Source organism: Sander lucioperca, chromosome 22 (genome assembly GCF_008315115.2).
Source record: "Sander lucioperca isolate FBNREF2018 chromosome 22, SLUC_FBN_1.2, whole genome shotgun sequence".
Taxonomy (NCBI): Eukaryota; Metazoa; Chordata; class Actinopteri; order Perciformes; family Percidae; genus Sander; species Sander lucioperca.
Window position 1 is genome coordinate 17,199,809 of NC_050194.1, and position 12,362 is coordinate 17,212,170.

General features: G+C 34.2%; 1 protein-coding gene across 30 annotated transcripts in view; it reads right to left on the bottom strand.

The window, feature by feature from the left end:
• Positions 1–2,485: 2,485 nt before the first annotated feature.
• LOC116060962 (calcium-activated potassium channel subunit alpha-1) overlaps positions 2,486–12,362 on the bottom strand; it is a 93,716-nt gene continuing 83,839 nt past the window's right edge. For 18 of the 30 annotated variants that reach the window (XM_035997699.1, XM_035997700.1, XM_035997698.1 and 15 more), the window contains 2 exons: positions 5,649–5,677; positions 2,486–4,781 (listed from right to left, as the gene is read on the bottom strand). In XM_035997699.1, the coding sequence (XP_035853592.1) occupies positions 4,630–4,781; positions 5,649–5,677 (181 nt within the window). In that variant the 3' untranslated portion in view covers positions 2,486–4,629. Of the gene's footprint in view, positions 4,782–5,648; positions 5,678–6,179; positions 6,210–12,362 lie in introns of all 30 variants that reach the window. The other 12 variants (XM_035997703.1, XM_035997724.1, XM_035997723.1 and 9 more) reach the window with 3 other exon arrangements.

Here is a 12,362-nt window from a genome sequence, read left to right on the forward strand (position 1 = left end):
TTTAATTCTGTTAATAGCCCAAGGTAAAGATTTATCTGCTCTTGTCAATTTACCTCAGCCTCAATATAAAGCACCAAGGTCACTTTTTCCATGCCTGGCCCACAGGATTAAATTGTCATGTCACTCTAATAGGCAGCACAGGGAATCATTAGTCCAGCTCAGCTGCCTGACTGATAGGCATTTCAGTCCAATCATGGGAGTGTGCCGCCACAGGCCAGCCAGTATTGACACTGTGTCAGGACTGAGAGGGGATGCCTTAATCAGCCAGGACACTCTCAACATTGATTTGACAAGCTGTCGTAATGACCCCCTTGTTTTGGTAAAGGATCATTGTTTATCCAGGCTGGCATTGATGCACTTGGAATGCTGCATTGTCATGTAAACTATTATCACCAGCCAAGCCTGTACAGCTGTGTTCAGAGGGGACCGTGTGTGTGTGTGTGTGTGTGTGTGTGTGTGTGTGTGTGTGTGTGTGTGTGCGCGCACGCATGGCCCAGTGTTACTATCTACATGTCTTAACTGTAGTTTGAAGAGAGGTCGCTCAACCACTGTTAATCCTTTCAGATTTATAAATTTCATGGGTGAAAATAAATTTGTATACACTGCTTTAGCTCTGTGGAACGTCATTCAGTGAATTCTCAAGCGTCAGACTGAGAAGACTCTTGTTAAAGAAATGGCTTTTACGTTGTCAATCATAAATCTGCTTTCTGCGACCAGCAGTTGGTTACAGTTGAACATTCTGTTGCTAGTAGCAACCCCTACTGGCACAGTTCCATGTTCCATAGCAGTTACAGTTTAACTCATCATGGATAGCCACCATTTTGTCAGATTTTTAACAAGCAAATGTTAACCAGCATCTTGTATTACTCCCCAAAATACCCTTAATGGAGCATTATCTGTAGGTACTCTTTTATTACAGCTGTTTAATTAATGGTGATTTATCTATTTTACTATGTTTACTTTTACTCCTATTGATGAATTACTGTGTTGTACTTCTTTTGGGGACTGGTGTGTGGATGCTTTACTGTTGGTTGGCCATGTAGTTACCTACCGTAATTTGACAGCTAACAGAAGTCATTGAGATGGCAGAAGAGTCTGTTTTGTTTGATTGTTTTGCACATTTTTCAACTCTCCTTTAACATGAAAATCTATGATCTTACCCTCTCCCTTTCCAAGGAGAATCCCATGCTATTTATCTAAAGTCTAGCTAAAGTTAGCTAGTTACAGTAACTAGTTTGACCAAGAGGTCAGGTAGGCTAGTGGTTCCCAACTTTTTTTGTAACATAACCCCACAGGCATTAGATTGGTTCAAGTACCCCTTAAATAGATAGGATGGCACTTATTGAATTGTCATATTTCACTGCAGAGAAAACACAGTGGCTGTGTTGAATAGGTGGTAACAGTATGAAAATGTCTATGCTTTTTTTTTATTGGTCAGGCTTGCGTTAATACTGTTACCGCTTGTAGTGTTAGAGGCTAGGTGTTTAAGCCATTTAAGCCATCACTTATAGCTATCTTTTCAAGATCTATGCTAGCTTGCAAAAACGTTTTCATGTACTCTCAATAACAACTCTTGGTGTTAATACTGAGGCTTATCATACCAGTTTTTAATGCTGTTTATGTGATAATTTTCCTCCTAAACACAGATATGTGGATACATATTTTCTTTAAAATCTAATCACAATTTTTTTTTTTTTCCAAATTAGCTTAGCTTAGCTACAACAGCTACAGTTTGGCTGTCAAAAACCATACTTGAATATGGTTAGATGACCCTACAGTTACATTTTACATCACGTCCCTCCTTTGTTTCTCCCCTGGGTTGCAGTTTAATATTACTGAGCTAGAAAATCTGTAGTAATCATTGTGATTCAACTCAACCAATGAGATTATTTCTTTTAGTTCCTTGTTAACTTATATGCAACATTGGTTGAAAATTAACCTTAATTATTGATACAATTGCCATCATAATTTGACAGATCATTTATAATTATGCCTAGCACATCACTGCATAGAACCTTTTATTAAAAATCCATTTAAATTAACAGATTTCCTTACAGTTGATATATACAGTAATCAGGTGTGATGGTGTGACGGCTACATGTGTTTGTTTACTAAGAAGGTGACACTGCCGCTGGCAGGAGGATCAGGGAAATCAGCGGCCCCTCTGTGAGGTGTTAGACTGTAAATATTATTGGCATGCTGACAGTCTCCCACAGCGCCATGGTGTGTACAATTGTTAACAGGCAACATGATAGGCCCTTCCCATCCCTGAGGTGAGAATGTGGAGAGTGTTTTTATCAGCCATTATCCAGAGGGTGCACCGAGGAAAATCAAATCAGAAAATACCTTATGTCATCATCAAAGGACAAGGCTAAACGTAGTACCTCTTTGATAGGTATGATAGGTTGTGTAAAATGTGGCCTACTAATGTTTTCTGTACTGAGCCTCATGTCTAACCATTAGCCATGCAGGTACAGAAACTTCCTAGAACACAATACATCAGCTTTTAATTTGTGAAAATACAAAATGAAATCATGTACAATTTTATGTACAAGCCTATTTGTACAAGACAATAAACAGTATTTATTATTGGGTATTATGACATAGTCAGAAATATCAACTTAGCACTGTCGCATTGTATCCACAAGTCAATGTGCTAAAAAGAAATTCACAAAACAATACAAACTAGACTGTAATGTCGAATGTCTCTCAACCCCACAGGTACAGTCAAACAAGAACACACTAGAAAGAAATAGTTTACATTAAGCTTTACAGATTTCTTTGAAGAGTACATAAAATGAATTGCTATCAGGCTCTGCTATTGAAGACGGATCATTTAAAAATAGTTTTAAGACTTCAAATTATTTACTACAGTTCTAGTTATCTCCAGGGAATTACAGCCTTGTATTAAGAAATTCAAAGACAAGTATTTAAAAGAATGGTCTCTGAGTGAAAAGGAAGGTACATTTCTCAGTCACACAGCAGAAGTAAAGTTTGCTTAAATTCAGCTAAACTAGAAGCCTCTTTTCGCAACAGTGGGTCTTCTGAATCCTCCGTTGGCTTCAGCACTGCCTGGCACATTGCTGGCACTGAGGGATGGATGGTTTAGATGTTCTCTGTGCCTCTAAAAATGTCACAGCTTCTTTCTTTTCTCATCCAACATGAGTCCTAGCCTAGACTGTGACGCATCCTCTGTGGATTAGGCTTGAGTTTTTCTTTTTTTTTTTTTTTTTACCTTTCTTTCCCCTTCATTGATTCTGAACTAAAGTGACAACATTGCCATTATAGCTATGTTTTATAATATAAATAAGACAAGATTAATAACCACTCTGCATTCTGGACTCATGCATGTACAAATGAGCTGTGCTTCATTAAATGTTTGTTTTATGAATTAATCAGATATAATTGATCACCAAGATGAACACACAAATAGCCAAAATAACGTTTTATGATAGAGCTGTTTTTCATGTATCTACAAAAAGCATGAACATGTCTGAGTATGGCATTAAGATTGGTCATGGAGAACATAAGAGTGCTTAATGGCCTCCAAGACAATCCTGTGTCAGGCAGTGCTTCCAGCCAAAGAAGGACTTAAAGATGCCCACTTTATGCGATATGAGGCTTTCACATTCAACCTATCTACAGTCTTATGATATGGTGCCATGCTATACCATAGTATTTAGCTTTGCTGTCTATGTTGTCTTAGGTAAATGAATATCTCTGTCACTGTATTATAAACTGTATATTATGATTATAAATCTGATTTTGTTGGTCGACAACAAAACAGCTCTATCACATTTGGCTATTGTCGAAAAGATAAAAGAATCATATTCCTAACGTTTTACCCCTGGAGAAACTTTGCAGATACTTAAAAGCTTTACTTAATACGATTTCTGGGGTTTTGGACATTGCAACCAAATTGCAACATGAAATAACTTATAACAAACGACTCAAAAAGGCAAAGACAAGACAAATATAAATGGATAAAGATAAGGCTGGAGCCAAATGCCATTTACACATGGACACTGGCCGTCTTAACTGTCACAAATGTTGTGAATTAGCTCCAAATGGCAAAGGAATCACTGAGTCAGTCACTAACAATGCCATTGTGGTGGGATCACAGCTCGATGTAAAATACACATCTTAACATACTGTACAGAATAACTCTGCAAAACCGGGTTAAGTCAATGCAGTAGTAGTAGTAGTAGTTGTTCCTCAGCAGTTAAAAATGCAACTTTTACAATAGCAAAATTCGATCCAGTTATAATAACCACCTCTTTAAGTAGTAGTAGTCATTTTACATTGCTCCTTCAAGTGACACTCATTCCCCAAAATGGAACAAAAAGTCATGGAGTCTGGTCACCATTAAAGATTAGCTATGCAAACTAATAGTTGAGTGGTTGCGACATTTGACTATGATTGTCATCATGTATATTTCATGTATGATTATAAATCTGATTGTACAATAAGCTGCAGAGGTGAATGAGGAAAGCAGTTTGTGTTTGTCTCATCTTCGTCAATTAATGATTTATGTTTGCAGATGAGAAGATCAACCGAATCCCAGACTGACAACTACACGATGAGTCTTCTGGGAGTCCAGGCGTCCAGGTGTCAGTGCGTGTCCGGAGCTCAGCACTCATCTTCTGCTTCTCTGATGGGTGGAATCAAGCTGCTTGTGGATTTATACTGACTGACTTGGTTGATGGTGAGCTTATTCACAGGCTTGATCTGCATGGTCCTCAGGTGGGTATTCTCTGGCTCATCTGTAAACCATGTCTTTTCTGAGAAAGAGACAAAATCATACAGAGACAAAGAAGAGGGACAGTTAATGCTACATGGACATCCATTACAATGTCAGTGTTTGTTTTTCAAGTGCACACAGAACATAGGGAGGACATTGTATATTTTAAAAGAAATACTCATTTGAATTAATTTTATAGAAAGAAATTCTGACATGATAAAAATATGCTCCAAGATGAGTTTTTTTGAATGGCGAATAAGTGTCAGTTTCCCAGAGAATGACCTCTAATGTCACTCATCTTATGGCCAAAAATGTTTATATATATTTATACCATACGGCCTTAAAGCATGCGGTTTTGTTGGGTCAGCAGACATGCAGGTCACCAGTTAAACAAAGTCTGTTTTTTTATATGTCAATGTACCAAATTAGAAGTTAATACTTTTAACTTCACAGTCCATACTGTCAAGGGTTTTATCTTTTGGAGGGGCTTCAGGCTTTTGGCATGATGCAACTTTATTTTCTTTTAAAAGGAAATGGATAGTCTGGCATTATATATCGCTGGTGATTCATCCACTTGGCAATGTCCATGGTCATGCATTTTCATCAACATGACTAAAGGCAGTGGTGCAGTACATTAACACATATGCCAGTAGATTCATGTTGCCAATAATAAAACATCACTTGATCCAGAATAAAGTGAAGTAGCATCAAACCATTCAGTTGCAATCACATTCTACAGTCAAACCTACAGTGAGATGTATTGCATAGGTCATAACGATGCAGTCCTGATGCAGTCATTTGGAAACACTAAACTACTTGGCTTTCATTCAGAGGGCAAAATGTCAGCAAGGACATGACCATATTCAATGCATTATTTAACATCATGCATAATCATTCACATCCATACCTTGGCCCACTCTATTCATCCTTGTTGCACTTTGGAAAAAGAAAGTGGTACACTAAATGTAAGCTAAATGGAAAATACTAATATGACCATTAATAACAGAAACTGCACAGCATAATGATCAAAGGTATAAAAACAGCAGATGCTCTCATTACATATGGATGTGGAGTAGGTTAAACGGGTTGACAACAACTAAAAAATAAAGAAAACAGAACATGTAGCCTATCATGTCAGAAAACCTTTAAGTGCCATTTCTATGCATTTAGCCACTGTAACATGTGTCAAGCAGCCATATTGAATCCATGCCTGTTGCCAAAGCAATTGAAAGGATGATGTCCATGTTTTAGATGTAATTCAGAAACCCAATGAGTAGCATGCAGCTAACACAGCAAATGTGTAATATAATATACTTTGATCAGCATAAAACAAGCAACTTCAGGGAGAAATAAATGTATTTCTGTAAAATTTTCAATGCAAATGGATTTGTGCAGCTGAACATGTTTTTTTTTCTTCAAATAGGAACAGATTACTAACCATAGAAAGCTTGTAGTGTTCATTCAGCAGCTGTGAAAATGTAACATGCTCATATATTTTTTGAATGAACCATCAAAGAATAATTGAATGTGAAAATGTTCCCCTGGAAACAATATTATATTACAAAGTACTTGGAGTATGCATACCTCCACCAATTCTGCAAAATCCTCTAAATGTGTCAGTGATAGAAAATGTTTAGATATTTGTAATCAAAATACACACAGAGATGGACAATAATGCTTATTAACAATAGCAGCTGCGATATTTGGGGAAAAAAACCCTACATCCGGTCTGGGAATACTACATTGTATGATCTAATGAGTTAAGGCCATTTAAATTTGTCATGTTGCTGTATTACCAACCATAGACACAAACTGCTCTTTGTGTGTTTGTGTCTGTACAAAAAACAACAGTTTGGAATTTCCAGTCTTCTTTGAGTATCTGGTTCCGGTCCTATATATTGTAAGGTGCCAGTCCAAGTCCATATTTTTGCTGGAGGACTTCACAGCTAAGGTGGGAAACTTATAGAGGGTTATTGGGAGGATCTTGTCCTCAATGAGCTTCTATTGAACTCAGAATAGGTCAGGGTCTATATATACTATACTATGACTTTTTAAGACTTTTTTCGACATACTATGACTTTTTTTAAATCTTTTTTCGACATACTATACTATTACTTTTTTATGATTTTTTACGACATATTACATTTTTCAAAAAGGTTTTCTTCTACTAGGGTTTATAAGACTTTTACAGTTTACTACACAATGACTTTTTAGTGATTTTTTTTTTTGACATACTATGACTTTTTTATGGAATACTATGACTTTTTTCGACATACTATACTATTACTTTTTAATAACTTTTTATGACATACTATACTATGACTATTTTCGACATACTATGACTTTTTCATGATTTTTTTCGACATACTATACTATGACTTTTTAATAACTTTACTACATACTATATAACATACTATGCTATGACTATTTTCGACATACTATACTATGACTTTTTTAATATTTTTTCGACATACTATACTATGACTTTTTGACATACTATACTATGACTTTTTATGACTTTTTTCGACATGTACTATGACTTTTCTATGCATTTTTTCAACATACTATGCTATGACTTTTTTTCGACATTCCATACCATGACATTTGTATGACTTTTTTTCGGCATACTATACTATGACTATTTTCAACATACTATACTATGACTTTTTATGACATACTATACTATGTCTATTTTCGACATACTATACTATGACTTTTTTATGATTTTTTTGCGACATACTATACTATGACTTTTTAAGACTTTTTTTGACATACTATGACTTTTTTAAAATCTTTTTTCGACATACTATTACTTTTTTATGATTTTTTACGACATACTATACTATGACATTTTCAAAAAGGTTTTCTTCTACTGAGGTTAAGACTTTTCCAGTTTACTACACAATGACTTTTTAGTGATTTTTTTCGACATGCTATACTATGACTTTTCAATAACTTTTTATGACATACTATACTATAACTATTTTCGACATACTATGACCTTTTTATGATTTTTTCGACATACTATACTATGACTTTATGATTTCTTTTCGACATACTATACTATGACTTTTTTCGACATAATATACTATGACTTTTTAAGATTTTTTTTGACATACTATGACTTTTTTCAAATCTTTTCTGACATACTATACTATGACTTTTTTATGATTTTTTACGACATACTACACTATGACATTTTTCAAAAAGGTTTTCTTCAGGAATTTTATTTGGTCAGAAACAGAAAGACATTCAGCAGGGTGTCCGGGCTGGAATCAAACCCTGGCAGCTGTGATTAGAATTGAGCTACTGGGGTTTATAGGACTTTTACAATTTACTACACAATTACATTTTAGTGATTTCTTTCGACATACTATACTATGACTTTTTGATTATTTTTTTTCAACATACTATATACTATAACCTTTTTATAAAAATGTTCAGCATATACTTTGCCTTTTTTAACATACTATACTAAAACATTTTTCAAAAAGGTTTTCTTCATGCATTTTATTTGCACAGTAACAGGAAGAGATTCAGCAGGGTGTCTGGGGCTGGAATCAAACCCTGGCAGCTGTGATTAGAATTGAGCCTTAATGGTACACACCCTACTAATTGAGCTACTGGGGACTTTACGCTACTACACAATGACTTTTTAGTGATTTTTTTCCAACATACTATACTATGACTTTTTTATGATTTTTTTTTTTACATACTATACTATGACTTTTTATGACATACTATAACTTTTTAATGCATTTTTCGACATACTATACATGAATTTTTTTCGACATACTGTACTATGACTTTTTAATAACTTTTCATGACATACTTTACTATGACTATTTTTGACATATGACTTTTTTATGATTTTCTTTGATATACTATGACTTTTTTATAACTATTTATAACATACTATACTAGGCTATGGCTTTTTTCGAACATACTATACTATAACTTTTTATGATTTTTTTCAACATACTATACTATAACTTTTTATGATTTTTTTCGACATACTATAACTTTTTTATGCATTTTTTATACATACTATACTATGACTTTTTCAAAAAGGCTTTCTTCATGCATTTTATTTGGACAGTAGAGGGAAGACATTCAGCAGGGCGTCCAGGCTGGAATCGAACCCTGGCAGCTGTGATTAGAAACAAGCCATAATGGTACACACCCTACCCATTGAGCTACTGTGGCGTCCAGTAAGACTTTTTTTGACATGCTATACTATGACTTTTTGATAACTTTTCACGACATACCTTACCATGACTATTTTCGACATACATTTTTAGGACTTTTTTTTTCGACATACTACACTATGACTTTTTTATGATTTTTTTCGACATACTATACTATGAGATACACACCCTACCCTTTGAGCTACTGGGGTTTGTAAGACTTTTACAGTTTACTACACAATGACTTTTTAGTGATTGTTTTCGACATACTATACTATGACTTTTTTATGATTTTTTTTCGACATACTATACTGTGACTTTTTAAGATCTTTTTCGACATACTATACTGACTTTTTTCGACATACTATACTGTGACTTTTTAAGATTTTTTTCAACATACTATACTGACTTTTTATGACTTTTTTATATCTTTTTTATACATACTATACTATGACTTTTTTCAACATACTATACTATGACTTTTTTCGACATACTATACTATGACTTTTTTGGATATAATATAGTATGACTCTTTAATGAATTTTTCGACATACTATACTATGACTTTTTTAATCTTTTTTCGACATACTATAACTTTTTATAACATACTATGACTTTTTTATTTATTTTTTCGATATACTATTCTATGACTTTTTTTTTCTAAATACTATATTCTGACTTTTTATGACATACTATGCTATCACTTTAAAATCTTTTTTCGACATACTATACTATGATTTTTTTGACAGACTATACTATGACTTTTCGAAATACTATGCTATGACTTTTTTGACATACTATGACTTTTTAAAAGCTTTTTTCAACATACTATATGCTATGACTTTTTTATGATTTTTTTCAACATACTATACAATGACTTTTTATGACATACTATGACTTTTTTCGACATACTATAATGACTTTTTTCGACGTACTATACTATGACTTTTCGACGTACTATACTATGAAATATTTATGACTTTTTTCAACATACTATACAATTACTTTTTTCAAACTACTATACTATATACTATGACTTTTTTGACATACTATACTCTGACTTTTTTAATCTTTTTTCGACATACTGTGACTTTCTTATAACTTTTTGACATAATATACTGACTTTTTAATGATTTTTTCAACATGCTATACTATGATTTTTCTTTTTTTTTTTTTCAAAATATACTATACATAATATACTATGACTGTTTAATAGCTTTTCGACATACTATACTGACGTCTTTCAAAATACTGTACTATGACATGTTTATGACATTTTTATGACATACTATGACTTTTTATGACTTTTTTCATCATACTATATATGACTTTTTTATAACTGACATAATATACTATGACTTTTTAATGATTTTTTTTTTCACATACTATACCTTTTTTAACATACTATGCTATCACTTTTTAAAATCTTTTTTCGAAATACTATGACATTTTTATGACTTTTTTTTGACAAATTATAACTATTATAATGGCTCAGATCAAAAATCCATCACTGAATAGAAATTTAAATGAAGTTCATAAAAGGCACCCTCGATTGAAATTTTACAGAAGGCTTTGTAGACTGCAAAAATAATCGATCATTGAAATTGGCAAACAAGGTTACATCTCTCGCCTTCTGTTGCATGTCCACCTTCATCATTTCACCCACAGGTGAACAATCACCTTCTTGGTGTCTTATGGATGTATCTTTATCAAGTGCTGGGGCTCTTGTATTGAGGCATTCGGTCCTTGTATAACTGGAGAGAGAGCTATGTTTATATTTTCGACAATACATCAAGTGTGTACTGCACTGGGCTCCCCTAAGGATCTGGTATAGTGACTTTAGCGCTCGACATCTGGCTTTTTGCTGATGATGTAGTTCTGCTTGCTTCTTTGAACCATGACCCTCAGAAAACACTGGGGCAGTTGCTTAATTATCAAGTTTCTGGTAAAAATGAAATTACTGGTAATCCAACAAGTAACAATAACCATGTTGTTAGATAGATGTTCACTAAAATGGCTAAAAAAAAAGTTTAGCAAATTTAAAATATTGAAATGTGACATTCATATGTGAAGACAATGTAATTATAATAGTGGTGTAACTTTATTAATAACTGACATTTTCTACTTTCAAATATCTTCACATAATTAATACTCCATGGTGGCAAGATTAAAAGAAGAATAGAAATCAAAAGGCATTAAAAGAAAAAGCTGTTCAGTATTTCATAGACATGACACACTATGAACTTAAGACAGAATTTAAAGTGCAGTTCAAGTACAATAAGGTTCATTTTTAATTTAAACAAAACAAACAAGTTTCAACAGAGCAAAACTTGTAATGTTATAAAATAGAGAAACCAAGTGACAGATGTGAGAGTTATTAACACACGAAAGCACAGAAAGCACAGTATAAGTAAAAGGTCTGGAAATGTTTGCCAATTCCTACTCTGAGGGGACATGTATTGTATTTTGTGTTGGCCAATATCACACACAAATTATTTTGCTTTAAGGGCCCTTCCTTCACAATTTAATTGGACTTAGTTGTAGAAACAAACACTACATACCCTCTTTGTATGTGGCTCACAAAGTTCACTATAAACACAATGTTATCTGTTGACATCTTGCTTTTGGATGGGTTTCTAAAATAACAGAAAATACTGTTACATCATGACAGAATTACTCACAGCCCCAGTAAAAGTTTACTATGGTCCTTGGCATAAGAAATATACAAGTACGGAAAAATTCAGAACCAAAGTGGATGGAAAGAAACTCCAAAAAGACTTTGCCCTACGGCCCTAATCAATGGGCAAACCACACTGTTCTGTACTAAATGGGGTTGATGAATGCAAACTTAAGCCCTATTCGCATGGGAATAGTTTTACCAAGGGGGGGGGAGAGAGAGAGAGAGAGAGAGAGAGAGAGAGAGAGAGAGAGAGAGAGAGAGAGAGAGAGAGAGAGAGAGAGAGGGAATCCCCCCCCCCCATATCTGTTTCGTATGCCTGTATTTTAACTGTATTTACTGACATTATCCCCTGCGTATGATGTCAATGCTCTGTCAAAACATTCATTTATAATTGCCAATACGACCCCAATTCACAGAGATGCCAATTCACACGGGGCTATTATCATCACACAACCTCTGTGTTTGGCGAACTGTGGTAGTAATCTTGACGGTGACATTTTTACATGACAAATTACAGACATGGCAGATTCGCACGGGATTAAGATCATAGACAATCTCCGCAATTATTACAAATGACTAGAGGTCCCCCGGTAATACTAATTTAGTCCTGTAAGAATAGGGCTAAAGACATACAATACACATTCAAACAAACATCGACACCCAGACATGTTAGTCTGTTTGCAAAAGGACACACAGGACAGTAACTGTTGGCAGGCACTGTTCACGGACATAGACAGAGAGCTTTAGAGGGGCA